At 45.1% G+C, this 17,003-nt stretch overlaps 2 protein-coding genes across 8 annotated transcripts in view; one reads left to right on the forward strand and one right to left on the reverse strand.

Moving 5' to 3' along the window:
• Nucleotides 1-5,262, reverse strand: part of AURKA (aurora kinase A) — a 19,746-nt gene extending 14,484 nt beyond the window's left edge. Inside the window, exons 1-2 of one of the 3 annotated variants that reach the window (XM_038572643.1) lie at nt 4,833-5,262; nt 638-684 (exon numbers count right to left, since the gene is read on the reverse strand). In XM_038572643.1, coding sequence (XP_038428571.1) covers nt 638-679 — 42 coding nt within the window. In that variant the 5' untranslated portion in view covers nt 680-684; nt 4,833-5,262. Of the gene's footprint in view, nt 1-637; nt 685-1,671; nt 1,744-2,844; nt 2,887-4,832 lie in introns of those variants that run through there. The other 2 variants (XM_038572644.1, XM_038572642.1) reach the window with 2 other exon arrangements.
• On the forward strand, nt 5,050-16,121 carry CSTF1 (cleavage stimulation factor subunit 1). 5 transcript variants are annotated; one of them, XM_038572641.1, is made up of 7 exons: nt 5,050-5,221; nt 5,817-5,951; nt 7,851-8,051; nt 9,847-10,124; nt 10,274-10,471; nt 11,309-11,699; nt 15,300-16,121. In XM_038572641.1, the coding sequence occupies exons 3-7, from the start codon at nt 7,883-7,885 to the stop codon at nt 15,557-15,559; spliced, it is 1,296 nt and encodes a 431-aa protein (XP_038428569.1). In that variant the 5' UTR covers nt 5,050-5,221; nt 5,817-5,951; nt 7,851-7,882; the 3' UTR covers nt 15,560-16,121. The 5 variants fall into 5 exon arrangements, with proteins under 5 accessions (XP_038428569.1, XP_038428566.1, XP_038428567.1 ...); XM_038572639.1 differs by lacking the exon at nt 5,050-5,221 and adding an exon at nt 5,280-5,425; XM_038572638.1 differs by lacking the exon at nt 5,817-5,951.
• The last annotated feature ends 882 nt before the right edge of the window (nt 16,122-17,003 follow it).

A 17,003-nucleotide genomic window follows, 5' to 3' on the forward strand; every position in this document is an offset into this window, starting at 1 on the left:
GTCAAAGACCATGTGCTTTTTTATCATTATAACCCCTGCATCTGACACAACCTGGCTCAAAGTGGGTTCCCAAGAAATGTTCACTAAAATGCAGCTTGACAGTCCTCTGAATCATGACCAGAACAGACTATTACAAAGCAATTTAACTTCTGGCAAGCAAGTAAGCACAAGCAAGTATTAGGCACCCATTGTGTACATTATCCCGCACACAATGGAGGAATATAGATACTTAAACAGCTAGCTAGAAGACAAAGCAGAACAAAATAATAGTTACAGTGACAATCAACAAAATGTCACTGAATGCAGAGAAAAAGTGACAGACATCCAGGAATGTAGTAGAGTTCTGAAGTTAAAATCCAAAGTAAAGGTAAAACGAAGTCCAGATATAAAAACCAATCTCCACTGGGTTTTATAAATGTGATCAAGATTACAGATTGGGACGCCTAGATGACTCAGCAGTTGTGCATCTGCCCTTGGCTCAGGGCATGATCCTGGAGTTCCAGGATCAAGTCCCACACCAGGCTCCCTGCATGGAGCCTGCTTCTCCCTCCACCTTTGTCTCTGCCTCTCTGCCTGTGTTTCTCATGAATAAAATCTTAAAAAAAAAAAAAAAAAAATTTAAGATTATTCAACTTACCTTAACAGGCCCTGCAATGCAGTTTTCTTTAGATTTGTCCATAATGCCTGAAAAGAAAAGAGCCACCTTTAATTTATACAAATCCCTGTGCTTCAAAGTGCTACTATGCTAGATCAGGGTTATAGCTCCTGATGAAAAAGCCTCAACAACACAGAATTTCACACTTTTTCTTTGTCCAAATGAAGCTGGCAAGGGAGCCTTGCTTTCTCGGGTAACCTAAGGGACAGGTGTGGGGCCTCCCTCACCCCCCAACTTCACTCCCTGAGACCACCTGCTCCACCACCCCCTCTCTAGGGGATTAATTCCAACAGTGCAGGAGCCTGCTTCCAGCCCTGCTCCCTTTTAAAAAAAAAAGCAGCTTCTCTCTTCCCCATAACATACTCTAGATAGAACAGCATCTTTCCTCTCACTCTTCAACAGCAAAGCTCCAGAACAGTCATTACACTCCCTGCATCCACCATTTCTCTGGCTCTTCGCCCTCCCCCATCAGGATTTTGTCCCTACGGAGGAGTCAGCTCACGACTGACCTCTAATGTTAGCAAATTCAAAGGTCCAATCAGCACCCTGGGCTCCCTGGTGTCCCCAGCAGCATTTGACAGCGTCACTCTTTTTTCTACTCCCAGCCTCTGCTGGCTTGGAGGGTGGTCCCTGACCTTACCAGCTGTCCTGCTGTGACCTCCTTTGCTCCATCAGTCTGACTTTTGCCAACCTGAGAGTCTAGGGTAACCCATGAATGAGTCCTTGGACCCCACTTTCCATCCATTCCCTTCCTAGGGTCCCCCATCCAGAACCAGGGCTCTAAACATCTTTAAGATGACTTGAATTTACATCTTCTACCCTAACCTGTCCTGACTACCAGACTATTACCTACCTCCTGTTCATTATCCCCCACATCCAGACAGCTCTTTTCTCCTCCCGGCTTCTCTTCCCCTCTGCTCTCAGGAGCAGCCTGAGCTCAGGCCTAGAAACACTTCTACTGCTATACTCATTCCCTATTAAACTCATCCAGTCTCCTGGCTCTCAATAGCACTCACAAGCTGAGGACCTCCAAACTTCCATCTTCAGCCCAGACTTCTCCCCTGAACTCCTATCACCTATGAAACATCACCACCTGTAACCAGAGAGGCATCTCAAGTTTAAAATGTCTCAAATGAAATTCCTGCTCCCTCCCTACTCTATCTCCCCAACCCCGTTTTCACAGATGTCCCCATCTCAGTTACTGGCAAACCCATCTTGCCAGTTGCTTGGGTTAACTGATCTTTTACATGATTCTCCCTCAAACCCCATACCTAATCCATCAGCATATTTTGTAGGCTCTACCTTCAAAATCACTGCTCAAGACATTTAATACCACCACCTGATTAAATCAATGCTCTCTCCCCTCATTTCTTTGCCACAGGCTCCCGATGGTCACTCTGCTTCCACCCTTACCCCATGATGGTCCATTTGCAACACTGCACCCAGTGATCCCATTAACAAGTCAGCTAGGCCGGCCCTTAGTTCACAAGCCAAGCCCCTCCTGGTCCCTCAACTCCAATTCAAATTCAACTTGCACAGACAGACCTACAGTCTCTGACCACCTATTGGACTGATCTCCTCTTGCGTTCTGCACACCAGCCATACAGGGCTTCTTTCTTTCCTCAAAGCAGTGCACTGCCTCAGGGCCTTTGTACTTCCTGTTCTCTCTACCCATTTGGCACTTCTCTCAAATACAAGTGTGGCTTGCTCCCCATGACATTCAGGTCTCTCCTCAGATGGCTCTCTAACCATCTCGTTTTTATTTTTCTGCATAGCCCTTACTTAACACCTTACATGACGTTACTTGTACTCGCTTACTTCTGCCTCCCAGCTCCCTAATCAGTATCTCCAAGGAAAGTAAGCTCCATGAGAGCAAGGGCTTAGACTCATTTTGTTTACTGTTGCCCCCTGCCAGAACTTGTCTGGCACATAGTATTTACACCAATGTTTGGGGGAATGAGTTAATCCGTTAAGAAAGCATATTAATAATGAAAATAGTTAACACTTGCTAAGCCCATACTGTGAGTCAGGCACAGTCTAGTAAATCAGAAGAACATAAACTCCAAGAAAGCAGAAACCTTTCTGTATTTTTCCTACCCAGGTGCTCTCCGAATTCTAGAATCCAATCAGAAAGTGCCTCCCATCCCCACGCTTTCACATCCACTTCACAAATAAGCAAAAAACTTCACCTTGAAGATGGAACCACAGCTAAAGAGAGAGGAGTCCTTATGTCCAACAGCAGGTTAGGAGAAACAGGAAGGAGAAAGGAGTTATAAGCTTGTGTTATGCAAACATTAATTTCACACACGCTCTAAGGCTTTCTTCACTTTCCCCAACAACCACAGGCAGCAGACCAATGAGATCACACAGGCCTAACATTTATTCAATCGTCTTCAACAGAAGCTAGATACTTGTTCCAATTGAATATACTTTTCCTTCTCAGAGAGATGAATAATAATAAACAGAATGAAATAAGATGATTCTGATCCAGAGATTCTGGAGAGAGCCCCAGGAAAACTGCCTTTCTAGTGATTCCAGTCCACAGCGAGATTCAGGAGTCCCATGACCCCATGACCCTCACAAGATCCCTGCGGCTCAAACCACATGTCCTACTACTCTGAACAGGAGATGTGCTAAGATTGTATAGCTCTGCACATTTAGACTTTTTCTCCATCAAAACTGCTTAGTGTCTGCACGGACTCAGAGGAGGGCAGCAATGAGTATGTTGCTGACAAGTATTTCATTCAGAGAACAAGGAGGATTAAGGAGCAGATGGAGCCGTTACAAATCAGGGGCAGTAGCTCCATCTACATCTGGAGGACACGTGTTAGAAATGGAGACTTTCGGGGATCCCTGGGTGGTGCAGCAGTTTGGCGCCTGCCTTTGGCCCAGGGCGCGATCCTGGAGACCCGGGATCGAATCCCACATCAGGCTCCCGGTGCATGGAGCCTGCTCCTCCCTCTGCCTGTGTCTCTGCCTCTCTCTCTCTCTCTCTGTGACTATCATAAATAAATAAATTTTTAAAATTAAAAAAAAAAAAAAAGAAAGAAAGAAATGGAGACTTTCGGAGATGCCTGGGTGGCTCAGCGGTTCAGTGCCTGCCTTCCGCCCAGGGCGTGACCCCGGGGTCCCGGATCCAGTCCTGCCTCAGGCTCTCTGCATGGAGCCTGCTTCTCCCCCTGCCTGTGTCTCTGTGTTTGTGTGTGTCTCTCTATCATGAATAAACAAATAAAATATTAAAAAAAAAAAAGAAAGTAAGAAATGGAGACTTTCGAGCTTGACCGTAGACCCAACAAATCGGATTGTGCATTTTAACTTCCCCAGACGACTCGTGTGCGCTGGTCTAGATCACTGGATCCCCACAAACCATCAAGAGAAGCACCTGGAAAACCTGAAAAACTACAGATGCCTGAGCCCCTGTGCCCAAGCGCTTCTGGTTCACGAGGTGGGGAGGGGGGGGGGGTCCCGCATTTTTAACAAGGACCCTCGGAAAATGCCCGATAAAGGCGGCCGGAGGTCTGCGGTTGGAGAAGCACAGGCCAAAAGAGAGAGAGCCTCTCTGCGGAAGCTTCCGTTTATCCATCCACCAAGGAGGGTCCTTCGTGGCTGTTGTAACCAAAGCAGCCCCCGCGGAAGCCACACTATCGTCGTGCGGGTCGGCGTGTTTGTTCGTTTGTTTTGCGAGTTCTCGGGCCCCCGCTCCGCGCCTGGCGCCCCACCCCCACGAGCACGCAGACTCTAGGGGAGCAAAAGCCCTCCCAGGTCTTCTCACCCAGGGGCTCCCCGAACACGAGAATCCCATTAGGAAGCGCCCCAGCTCGGCAAATTGAACTCCAATCAATCAATCAATCAGTCAATGCACCCCGAGCCCCAATAGATGCCGCCCAACACCCCGCGTTCGGCACACACCAGGCGCTACCCCACGGGGCGCCCCGGGACCCGGGGGCAGACGGGAGGGCGCCGGGAAAGCACGAGGGGCCAGAGGAGAGGGGTGGGGGGGATGCAGGTGGGAGAGGAAGCCCGAGGAGGGCGGAGGGGGCCGCGGAGGGGGCCGCGGAGGGGACCGCGCACCCGGGCAGGGCAGGCCTCGCCGCCGCCCGCTCAGAGGCCACCCCGGCCCCGCCGCCCTCGCCCGCTCGCCCGCTCGCCTCCCAGAGCCGCCCCGCCGTCTACCAACCCGCCGGCTCCAGCCTCCGACCCAAGCCGCCGAGTCCCCCGGAGCGCTCAGCCGTTAAGATTCAAAGTCTTCATTTTAAACAAGAGTTAAACCCTCTGCTCTGGAAGCTGATTGGCCGGAGCTCGAGAGGTGCTGCCTTTTGATTGGTTCAGAGCCCACCGGACGCCGTGAGTCACGTAATCACGTCCAAGGCGGTGACAGCGCGCAGGCGCACTGCCTCCCCCGCCCCTCCCTCCCCGGTAAGGCCCCGGAAGTGGTGGAGCCAACGGCCCGCCAGACTTTGGCAGTTCTAGCCCCCGTGGTGCTCTCCGGAATCCGGGGCTTGTCGGCCAGACAGCATTTCCTTAGCGTCAACCAGCGTCGCCGCGCAAGAGGCAAAGTCGGAGGAGGTTAACGAACCACTCGAACGCGGCGGGGCGTGTTGGGGCGGGGTGGGGGGGGTGGGGGCGATCGACAGCGCAGCGCTCGGCGCATCGCCCTGCGCGCGTGCGCAGTGAGCGTGCGCTCCTGCGCTCCGAGCGATCGATGGTGCAGAATTGGCGCCTCCATTTTTCTGGGGAGAAAGCGGGAGCCCGAGAGAGCCGGACTAGCGGGTACTGGGGGCGTGGGATGCATGGAGAACGGCTGGTGCGGTCCGCTGGGGTCGTTACGGGAGTACAGGGAAGACGAGCGCGGCGGGAGGCCCGATGGCGGGCGGGGTGGCTGGCATGCGCCCTGAGCGGCCGGGCTGGGCCTGCACAGCGCCTGCGCTTCCCGCGGTCGCCCCGGCCTTCGTTCGCTCCTGCGGCGGGATGGTGGCGTGTGCCTTCCCGCCCGGGCCCCCGTGCAGCTCCGTGTGGACGGTTGCTCGGGCCTCGGCGTCCTCACTTGCACTTGGGGGGGGTGGGGGGGTGATGAGGCCCTTCCTAGCCCAGCGAGCGGACCTCCTGGGAGGCCGGGGAGGCGGGGCCCGTCCCTGGTTCTCTGTCTCCATCTCCCTTACAGCCCGTGATGCTCCCGGCACGCGTGCAGAGACGGGAGAGGATCGTGGATGAGTTCCGGGCTCAGCCGCGGGCCGTCCTGGCGGCCCCCCGACGAGTCGCTCCGCCGCATATTTTATTTTCAGTTTCCTAAACCTCGGTCTCTGCCGGTGTTTGTTGTCTTCTCTCTCTCTCTCTCTCTCTCTCTCTGTGTGTGTGTGTGTGTCCTAGAGTTCTACGCAAGCATAGATGTACATACAGCCGCTCCTGCACGTGCTTCAGCACACTTTGGGTGACTTCGTTCAGCGAGCTAAGGTTTGTCGAGTGCTTGGCACCGAGTCCGGCGAGCGCTTCATAAACGTTAGCTGCTGTCGTTGACACCCGGCGGCGCAGCGCAGTCAGGACTCCAGCTCCTTGGGCCTGGGTTAATTAATTAAATCAACCTCTCCGGGCTTTTGAGGTTGCCTGTCTCTAGATAGGACGGATGAGGATTCAAACGGGGTGATGCAGATTAGCTGCTTAGGCGGCGTGTGTCACACGCTACGCCGAAGGTCCCCGGAAGTCTAGCTGGTTTGTCACGGCGTTTTTAAGGGGCAGATCCAGGTAGTCATCAGGGAGAGCACAGTCCGCATGGCAGCCCTGGTTTCTCCAGGCACTGCTGGGACCTTGGAAAATGGTTTTCCCTTCTCTGTAAACCAGATTGCAGGGCCTTGCCTGCAGGGTGGTTTGAGGACTAAGTGAGATAAAACATGCTGAAAGCTCAGTAAATGTTGGCTCTTCTTACAATCAGAAGCTTCAGTTTCTCTCCAGAGGGGGTTAGAACACATGGTTCCCCACCCCTTTCCTATCGTCCTCCCCCCTCCGGGAATCTTTCCCTGTAAAGTACAGCAATCCAGGCAGTGCTGCTGTTACTGCTCGCTCCTTTCTTTTCTGGTATTCCTCTCTCCCCTATACTCTGACTTTCAGTTTCTCGTCTGCCTGCTATTTCTTTTCTTTATTACTGTTTCCCAGGCTCCTGTGGTCTTCCAAACATACATATATATACAGACATTGATTTTTTTTTAAGATTTTATTTATTCATGAGAGATACACATAGAGAAAGAGAGAAGCAGAGACACAGGCAGAGGGAGAAGGAGGCTCCATGCAGGGAGCCTGACGTGGGACTCAATCCCAGGTCTCCAGGATCAGGCCCTGGGCTGAAGGTGGCGCTAAACCGCTAAACTACCAGGGCTGCCCCAGACATTGATTTTTGAAAGTCACTTTATCCAGTCCTATCCACCAATTGAAGTTATTTTTTTGCATAGACCGGGAACCATCATCTACAGGTTTCATTTTATTGTCTAAGAGAGAACTTAAGCACTTGAGAACCGATCTAAGGACACAGTCTTTGAGATTTTCACACCCCCCTTTTTTTTTTCATTTTTTAATTATTGTTTTGGCCATATCTTAACTTGTCACCATTTTATTAAGCAATTCATCTTCGAATCTTTCCAAAGCACTCAACTTGATTTAGTTTTCATAGCATAGTGGCTTTTGTGCCCTCATGTAGTTATTTACTATCAAATTATGTAATTTAACAAAATACCTTAAAACACATTTAAAGAATGAACATAACTGACATCAGTAAACATACAGCACAGCTGATGGAAACAATGGTGTCTAAATATTCAACAATAGCAGCTGTCTTACCTATTGCAAAAACCAGTTGCTGTCTTACCATACGAGAAATAGAACATTCTGAGATAGCAATATAGAATAAAAATGGCAGGTGAGTTGTTTGACAGAGAAGAAAAGTTGATGAAAAGTTCTGTAAATACTCACTAACGCTATTTGAATGATATTTGTGTGCCACAGTGCTCAATGCCCTGCACTCACCGTCTTATTCAACCTTGGCTAACTTGCTTAACAGCTGATCTCAAATGAAGAAGGTCACTGACCAAAGATAATGCAAGTAGTAGAGCTGGGATTTACACCCCACGAGTCTGACCAGATTGTTGTGTTGCCTCTGTGACTTACTGGTGCCTCTGCCCTTCACCATCCCTGTTTTCTCATCTTGCAGGTGGCAAGGAAATTGTCTTCCTCTTTTCCAAGATGTACAGAACCAAAGTGGGCTTGAAAGATCGCCAGCAGCTCTACAAGCTGATCATTAGCCAGCTGCTGTATGATGGCTACATCAGCATTGCTAATGGCCTCATCAATGAAATCAAGCCTCAGTCTGTTTGTGCACCCTCGGAGCAGCTCCTACATCTCATCAAACTAGGTAGTTTTGAATGCAGATTATTGATTCCATGGCAAGGTTCCAGATGTTTTCACAATCAGAATTTTTCAAGATTATTTTTGTTTAGTTTTAATGCCTAGTATGTGTCAAGTACAAGCTAGATACTGAAGGAGGAAGCAAACCCCAGATTATGAAGATTTTGAGCTGGCTCTGGCCTCAGGCTGTGTATGAGAATTGTCTGAACTGTTCTTTCATTGTATTATTGACTTCAGATTTCGACTCAAATGGCATTTTAGAGTCCTCTTTACCTTTTTTCTAAAATAACCCACTATCTTCCGCATACTTACCCAGGTATTCTAAAACAACAGTGCCATTTCCTTCATGATAGACTCATGATCTAAAATTTTCTTCATTGTATGAAGTTGTTTCCCACACAGTCTGCACCTCCCCCCAAAAGACAGCAAGCTCAATAAAGATCAAGATCTTGTCTTGTTCAACAATATATCCTGGTGTTTGCCTGGATTGTAGAAAACACTCAATAAAATAAGAATTACCAACATGTTTCTATTCTACGCTTTGACTTAGTAATGCCAATTTTGAGAATTTGTGCTCAAATTTGAGGAAATAAAATGAATACAACTGAAATACCCAACAATAAGGAATCCGTTGTTAATGTTCTTTTTTTTTTTTTTTTTTTTTTTTTTTTTTTTTAAAGATTTTATTTATTCATTTGTGGTAGACACACAGAGGGAGAGAGGCAGAGACACAGGCAGAGGGAGAAGCAGGCTCCATGCACCGGGAGCCCGATGTGGGATTCGATCCGGGGTCTCCAGGATCACACCCTGGGCCAAAGGCAGGCACCAAACCGCTGCGCCACCCAGGGATCCCCCGTTGTTAATGTTCTTGTATCTATCAAATTGGGTCCAACAACATGATGTATATAAACATTACACTGGCCAGGTGTTTGTTCTGACTGAGTAAATGAACCAGTAAGTTACAACATATCCTATGGTGTGGTTCTGTTTTTGTTTTAAGAATTGTAACAACTGTGCATGGAAAAAGGTCCAGAAGAATTCTTTCCTCCATGTTCGCAGTAATCATCTCTGGATAATCTAATGGGAAGTCGTTGTTTTGTGTTCATCTGTATTCCTAGTTTTTTATACTAATAAACATACTGTTTACCTGGTATGTGAAGTTATTTTCAAACCTAAAAGGCATTTACTTGAGAAACTTTATCTAAATATCAACATTATTTCAAGTATGTTTCACTAGTATTGATATTAACAATGTATCTGACTTAATGGGCTTCAAAGCTGCTACTAACAGATCTCAGCACTAAAACATACTAAAATAGAGAATGGGAAAAAATGGACAACTTAACTACAGAACTGCTTTTAAGTTTATGTAGTTGTGATTAAAGTAGAAAATTTTGGAGACAAAAATCGAGGGAGCTGACTCTCCTACAGTGTCACAGTGCATGCTTCCAGGTCGATACACGTAATTTTGTGAATTGCTAAGTGTCAGGCAGCTCCAAGAAAGAGAAAGTTGATATTGGCAAACATCCTTCCTGGTTTTTTCTGTTTTTATTTTTTTAAGATATTTATTCATGAAAGACGAGAGAGGCAGAGACATAGGCAGAGGGAGAAGCAAGCTCCAGAGAGGGAGCCTGATGCAGGACTCGGTCCCGGAACCCAGGGATCATACCCTGAGCTGATGGCAGACAGACGCTCAACCGCTGAGCCACCCAGGCGTCCCTCCTTCCCAGTTCGGATCCAGAATTTTGTCTTGGCTTTTTAAAATAACATTTTTTTCATGCGCTTAATTTTTATTCCCTCAGGAATGGAAAATGATGATACTGCAGTTCAGTATGCAATTGGTCGTTCAGATACCGTTGCCCCAGGCACAGGAATTGACCTGGAATTTGATGCCGATGTCCAAACTATGTCCCCAGAGGCTTCAGAGTATGAAACATGCTATGTCACATCCCATAAAGGACCGTGCCGTGTCGCTACCTACAGTAGAGACGGGCAGTTAATAGCTACTGGATCTGCTGATGCTTCCATAAAGATACTCGACACAGAAAGAATGTTGGCCAAAAGTGCCATGCCAATAGAGGTAAAAATCACGGGAACATGTACTATCTGCCTGTTGTTGTTTGCGGGGAGAATGAAAGACTACTTTAGACCAGAGTTAACTCAGCATAGTTGGATACTTTGAGTCAGACAGATTTTGCATTTTGAGCATGTCTTTTCCCATTGGTCTAGGTCATGATGAATGAGACGGCGCAACAGAACATGGAAAACCACCCAGTGATTCGAACGCTTTACGACCACGTGGATGAAGTCACATGTCTCGCTTTCCACCCAACAGAACAGATCCTTGCCTCTGGTTCAAGGGATTATACTCTTAAATTATTTGATTATTCCAAACCGTCAGCCAAAAGAGCCTTCAAATACATTCAGGTTAGGGATGTTTGGAAAAGAGTTTTACATTGTTTTCTTAAAAACAAAGAGCTATTACTGTGTGACTATTCTTTTTTCTAAAGCAGTCTCAGCGATCATGCTTTAAAATGAGTTCACAAGGACACCTGCCCACAGGTGGCACAGGAATCAGATTGCACTGATACATGGTTCATATGCTGTCATGTGCCCACTTCCTCTGGCCAGTCAGGACTGCTGGCTGGCCACGATTTATGTAACAAGGGTTCAGAATCTCTATCGCTCTTTAAAGATCCCTATTTAAAGACAACCAACTTCGCTAAAGTATGATTTAATGGGAATCAGATTATTCAGCTGAAACTATCAGATGTATCCTGGAAAAGTGACATTTGGTACCATATCTTGAATACGCAGTTCAGAAATAACTAATGTTTTGATAGTGGCTTCCACCTTTTAATGATTTAACTTAGTTTTTTACTCAGTATTTGGAGACCTAGGACAAATTGAAGAAGGTGTTTGTGTATACAAGTTATATCTGTCGTAGTTCATTCATGTGTGAATGTATATCCTACATAGCCTAATAATATTCCATTCTGAGTTCGCCCAGTGCTCATTTGCAAATAATGAAGCTCGCTTCTGCAGTTTTTGGAATAAATAATGTCACTGGTATATAGTTTGTGAAATCTGTTCAGGTGATACTTTCACGTACTCTGGAAAGTTCATTGTTCCTCCTTATACATTGGTGTAATGACTGACCATTGTTTTATGTATTCTTTCCATCAACCAAATACTTTCCACATTTCCTCTGGATTTAATTGCTCACTAGTTGGTCACTTAACGTTAATGTCTCTGTCCTAACAGGAAGCTGAGATGTTACGCTCCATCTCTTTTCATCCTTCCGGAGACTTTATACTTGTTGGGACTCAGCATCCTACTCTTCGGCTTTATGATATCAACACGTTTCAGTGTTTTGTCTCTTGCAACCCTCAAGATCAACATACCGATGCTATATGCTCCGTGAATTACAATCCTAGTGCCAATATGTATGTAACTGGTAGCAAGGATGGCTGCATCAAGTTATGGGATGGTGTTTCAAACCGATGCATCACAACTTTTGAGAAAGCCCATGATGGTGCTGAAGTTTGTTCTGCCATTTTCTCCAAAAATTCTAAATACATTCTCTCCAGTGGAAAAGACTCTGTAGCTAAACTTTGGGAGATATCGACAGGACGAACACTGGTCAGATACACAGGTATGCGAGAAATTGCTATTACTTGACATTTCTATAGCATTTTATGGTTTCCTGAACTCTTAAATCCTCACAAAAGCCACACAGTAAGTATACTTTGAGCTAGGCAGATATTATTCCCTCTTTTAAATTAAAAAAAAAAAAAAAAAAACAACAACAAGGCTTGGAGTTTAGCCAAGGCTGCAGTTTGTAAGAAGAAGAGCTAAAATAGAATCACAATAGTTTCATAACTTTATTCTCTATACATTACTGCTTAAACTAGATCCGATTCCATGTGAGTAACATTTGAGCCTCTGGTGGTCCATCTGTAGACCAACGGTCTGCCGTTTTCCCATGGACATAAGAGCAGTCTAGAGAAAAACTTGAGTTGGTGCGTCTTGGTAAATAATATGCGTTATGGAAAGAAGGCTGAGAGGAAGATCCTGGCCTATTCCTAAGAGAGTGCAAGTAGCTGGGCTAGTCACTTGACAATGAGTGTTGTTAAAATATTGTATCTCGTTCTATGTTCCTTGAAGCTGCAAAGGCTGTTATTGGTAAAGAAAAAAAAAAAATCCTCCAGGAAACTAAAGCTAGTTTCCTCTGTTGTGAGATGTTTGTGTCATACGCTAAAATCACCAGAACCAGAACACTGAAAGCGATGCCATTGTAAGGGCTCAGCTGAGGTGGTAATTAGCATCTTAGAGAAGAAAAGTGAAGAGGCAAAGACTGAGACATCTGCACCGCTAGGGTGCAGCATAACCCCCTCAGATTTATCTCCTGGTAACCAGAGTTCCATTCCTGCCTTCCATCTGCCTGGCTTCTGACATTATAGATGGTGTAACTAACAAGTCCTGGGAAGAGTCATTTTTATCATAATTCTTGGTAACTTTCTTGAAACATTTTTGTATGGAGCTATTTTGAAGAATTTATCTAATTCTTATTGTTCAAGGACTGTGTGCTTATTGCAAAAAGAAGATACAAAAATGATCAGAGTAAAAGTGGGAAAGCCTCCTCCATCTTCAGAAGTAACAACCATTGTCTGTGATGCATCCAGAAGGGTGCACACTAGATTCTCACAAGATTTATTATATTTGTTTTTTCTTGTGAGCGTTAGGATGTTTCATGCTTCTCTGTGACTGATTGGTTTGTTTTGGATGGAGAATTGGGATTTTAAAGTGAGATTATACTGAATTTGTATGCAAATTCCATGATTTTCTAATTCACAGGTTAAGACTCCATGTTAGTGTGTTTAGATCTGAATTTCCAGTTTTAATGTTTAGTTAGAATTCAAAGGGTTCTTGAAATAAAGACAAGGAAAAGCTATCAAGCATTAGAAATTTCAGTGTTAAAAATTAATTCTGGGACGCCTGGGTGGCTCAGCGGTTGAACGTCTGCCTTTGGCTCAGGGCGTGATCCCAAAGTCCCAGGATCGAGTCCCACATTGGGCTCCCTGCAGGGAGCCTGCTTCTCCCTCTACCTGTGTCTCTGCCTCTCTCTCTCTCTCTGTCCCTCATAAGTAAATAATATATATGTATATATAAACACTAAAAATTAAAACCTTAAACTAGGGAAACAACATTTCTAGCATGTAAAGTAGACACATGTTAGACAGTGGTGAGTGAGCTCAAGGGGAGCTAGGTGACCCCCAGTAGGTACTGTAAACCTAAGAAATGAAAACGCAAGTGTCTTTTTGTAGTCATCAGACTGTAGGAATTTAAAAGATTGATTTTATCTTGTGTTGCTCACTATTTTAGGAAATTACATATTTTATTGTTAGGAGTGTCAACTGGTAAAATATTTCTAAAGGGCAGGTTGGTGTCCTGTATCAAGATTTTCAGTGTATGTCTATATTCTGGACCCACTGTGTGCACTCTTAGAAATTCAGCCTAAAAAAACTTGGCAAACATGCACATGCCCACATAGAAAAATGTCTATCCCAACGTTGTGTAGAGTAGGGGAAAGGTAGAGACAACAGAAATATCCACCAGAGGGGCACCTGGGCAGCTCAGTGATTGTCTGTCTTTGGCTCAGGTCATGATCCCGAGGTCCCGGGATCGAGTCCCACATCGGGCTCCCTGCAGGGAGCCTGCTTCTCCCTCTGCCTATGTCTCTGCCTCTCTGTGGCTCTCCTGAATAAATAAATAAAATCTTAAAAAAAAAAAAAAAAAAAAGAATATCCACCAGAAAGCATTGAGTAAATTGTTCCTCATCCTTTTCACGGTATACAAGCTTTAGAAATAAATACTCCCACTGCAAGGCTGTATGTGTGTTACACCTTATGCTGATCTTGTAGCCATCTTGTGGGTAGGTGCCATAATTATCCCCCATAGAAAAGAAAAGGTGTAAAGGAACTGTGTAATTGGTCTCTGTTCACATCACTAATAAGTGTCAAATCCAGATCTAACACCAACACTGTATTTTTATCCAATAAACCATATTCCATCTTTATGGATCTCTACTACAGACTGTTGAATAAAAGCATATGATGTATGCTCTGCTTTACAAATGATAGACAACATACAGAGGTATTGAGAAAGGGTATTCAACAAAGTCCTGACTCGGGGTAAAACTGTCAGGCAGTTTTTATTTTTATACTTTATACAGTATTCTAAACATACAATCTGTATTTTCATGGTCCTATAAAAAGCCTAAAGCTTCCTTTTGGAGAGCAGATGTTCATGCTTGCCAGCAATTCTGTTCTAGGAATTTAATCTTGAGGATATAGTGTGTTCTGGGTAAAGACTTTGTCACAGTGTTATTTGTGATCAGATACAAACTAAATGCCTAGCAGAAGAAAGAATTCTTAACTAGTAATAGTGCTTCCAAACAGTGATGCATTTTGCAGCCAGAAAAAAACATGGAGAAATGAACAACAAAGAGTTGATTTAAACAATGACAGAAAAAACCTGTAATATGACACCAATTTTGTTTGCTTGTTTGTTTGGTTTGGGGGCTTTTTTTGTCATTGTATTTACTTATTTGAGAGGGAGAGAGTGCAACAGAGGCAGAGGGAGAAGCAGGCTCCCCGCTGAGCAGGGAGCCCAACACAGGGCTGGATCCCAGGACCCCAGAATCATGACCTGAACTAAAGACATGCTCAACTGACTAAGCCACCCAGGTGCCCCTGTTTATTTTGTTTTTTAAAATATTTTTATTCCTAGAAATACATCCGAGCATTAACAGTTGCCTGAGGTGGCAGGCCAGGGGTGATTTTCTGTTGCATACTTCTTGGAGTGTCCCACATTGCACAAGACATGTATTCAATTTTAAAATGTCCTTTTGAAAAAATAAAATAAAATAAAATGCCCTCTTGAGGGCAGCCCTGATGGTCCAGCGGTTTGGCACCGCCTTCAGCCTGGGGTGTGATCCTGGAGACCCAGGATTGGGTCCCACATCGGGCTCCCTGCATGGGGCTTGCTTCTCCCTCTGCCTGTGTCTCTGCCTCTCTCTCTCTCTCTCTCTCTCTCTGTCATGAATAGATAAAATAAAATCTTTAAAAAAATAAATAAAATGCCCTTTTGACATTGACAGGATAATTAAGCAGAGCAGAGCAGTCTGAGGATCTAAAGTGTAAACGGGACAGCTGGGCCCAGCATTCAGACCCTTAACCTCTCATCTCTGCAGGTGCTGGCTTGAGCGGGCGGCAGGTACACCGGACGCAGGCCGTGTTCAACCACACTGAGGACTACGTGCTGCTGCCGGACGAGAGGACCATCAGTCTCTGCTGCTGGGACTCTCGCACAGCCGAGCGCCGAAACCTGCTCTCCCTAGGTCACAACAACATCGTGCGCTGCATAGTGCATTCGCCCACCAACCCCGGCTTCATGACGTGCAGTGATGACTTCCGAGCCCGGTTTTGGTACCGGCGATCAACCACGGACTAGCCCACCTTTGTTATATCCGGTTCTTTCCTTGAGGACTGTGCCCCTCCTGCCCCCGTGTCCCATCACCAGCTTCGGTAGTAAGTCACTGCACCATCTGGCAGTTGTGCTGCCACCTCTCCATCCTTCTTGGATTTGTACAAAAGGATCTTTTTTTACCTTGATGTAGAATCATGGTGGGAAAAGTTGGAAACGCAGATCTATGCGGTTGTTCTGCATTCACTGATTATTACAGTGTGATTTTCATCGGTTTTGTAAATATAAGACTTGCCATTTCTCTTGAATCTCTCGATCATTTGAAGAAGGATAGAGTATTAAAGTGCTTTCTAGATCTCAAGTGGATCTGTCATGAGGAATTGTCGTCTGGTGGTTTTGTCAGCTTGTATGCCTGTTCTACACCCTCTTTGTGTATATATCTCCTTGCAGAGTACATTTTGGCGGATAAGTAGGCATACAGCTCTGAGAATCAAGAGTCTTGTGCCATATTAAATACAATTTAGAGAATCCAGCAGTTCTCTCCTAAAATGACATCATTCTGATAATAAAGCTCGGATTTCCAACTTTACTGTTACACCTTTTTCACTTCAATAAAATTAGTGGCCAGATTTTCCTGAAGATTTATAGGAGATAGATCTTTCATCATACCTCCCACCTCTCCTCTCATTGCCTTCAGTGCTTATCTTCAGTAAATATTTCTGATAAGATTATGACCAGTTGATGGAAACCTAATTGTAGGTCTGTCCAATCTAACCAAAATAAGGTGAACCTGTTGCCACTCTTCGGGTGTCGCTTGTTTCACAAATGATTCATATTGACTGACTTGGGTCTTAGTTCATTTTAAATCTTATTTTTCATTTCTCTTCAGCCTGAATCGTAACTACTCATCGTGGATGCACATGGCAACCATGTTCTTGGAAGATTTTTGCAATTAACAAACTGACAGGTTTAGTTTTCTTTCTCTTAAGACTTTTTAGAAAGTGACGCTATGTCTCTGGATTCAGCTCAAGCTAGGTCAGGGAACCCTCAGCTCCACTCTAAAAGATAGACTTTGGTCTATATATTTATCCCCAAATACAAATACTTCATGATCTGGGTAGGAGTACCTAAAATTATAATCTAGGGTCATTTGATAAAAATAATAAATAGATTAAAGTAATTGTTTTATGTTCTACGAACTTTAAAATCTTCCGAAGTTTACTGCATAAAAATTCTGCATTAATCCTCCTTAAGGATCATTTCAACTCTTTCGGTCTGTGAAACCATTTTAAGGATCTTAATGTGTTAAATCAGAATTTTAGTTCAGATTTCCAAAGAGCTGTATTTTTTGGTCTATATAGTGAGTTTGGGTTTATTTTTATTTTGTGTCCTGATTGTTCAGTATTTGAACTTGGCCATCTGTGGGTGCTGTTTTTGTAAGATTACAAGGAACCTACTGAATAGGAACAAG

This window comes from Canis lupus, chromosome 24 (genome assembly GCF_011100685.1).
Source record: "Canis lupus familiaris isolate Mischka breed German Shepherd chromosome 24, alternate assembly UU_Cfam_GSD_1.0, whole genome shotgun sequence".
Lineage (NCBI taxonomy): Eukaryota > Metazoa > Chordata > Mammalia > Carnivora > Canidae > Canis > Canis lupus.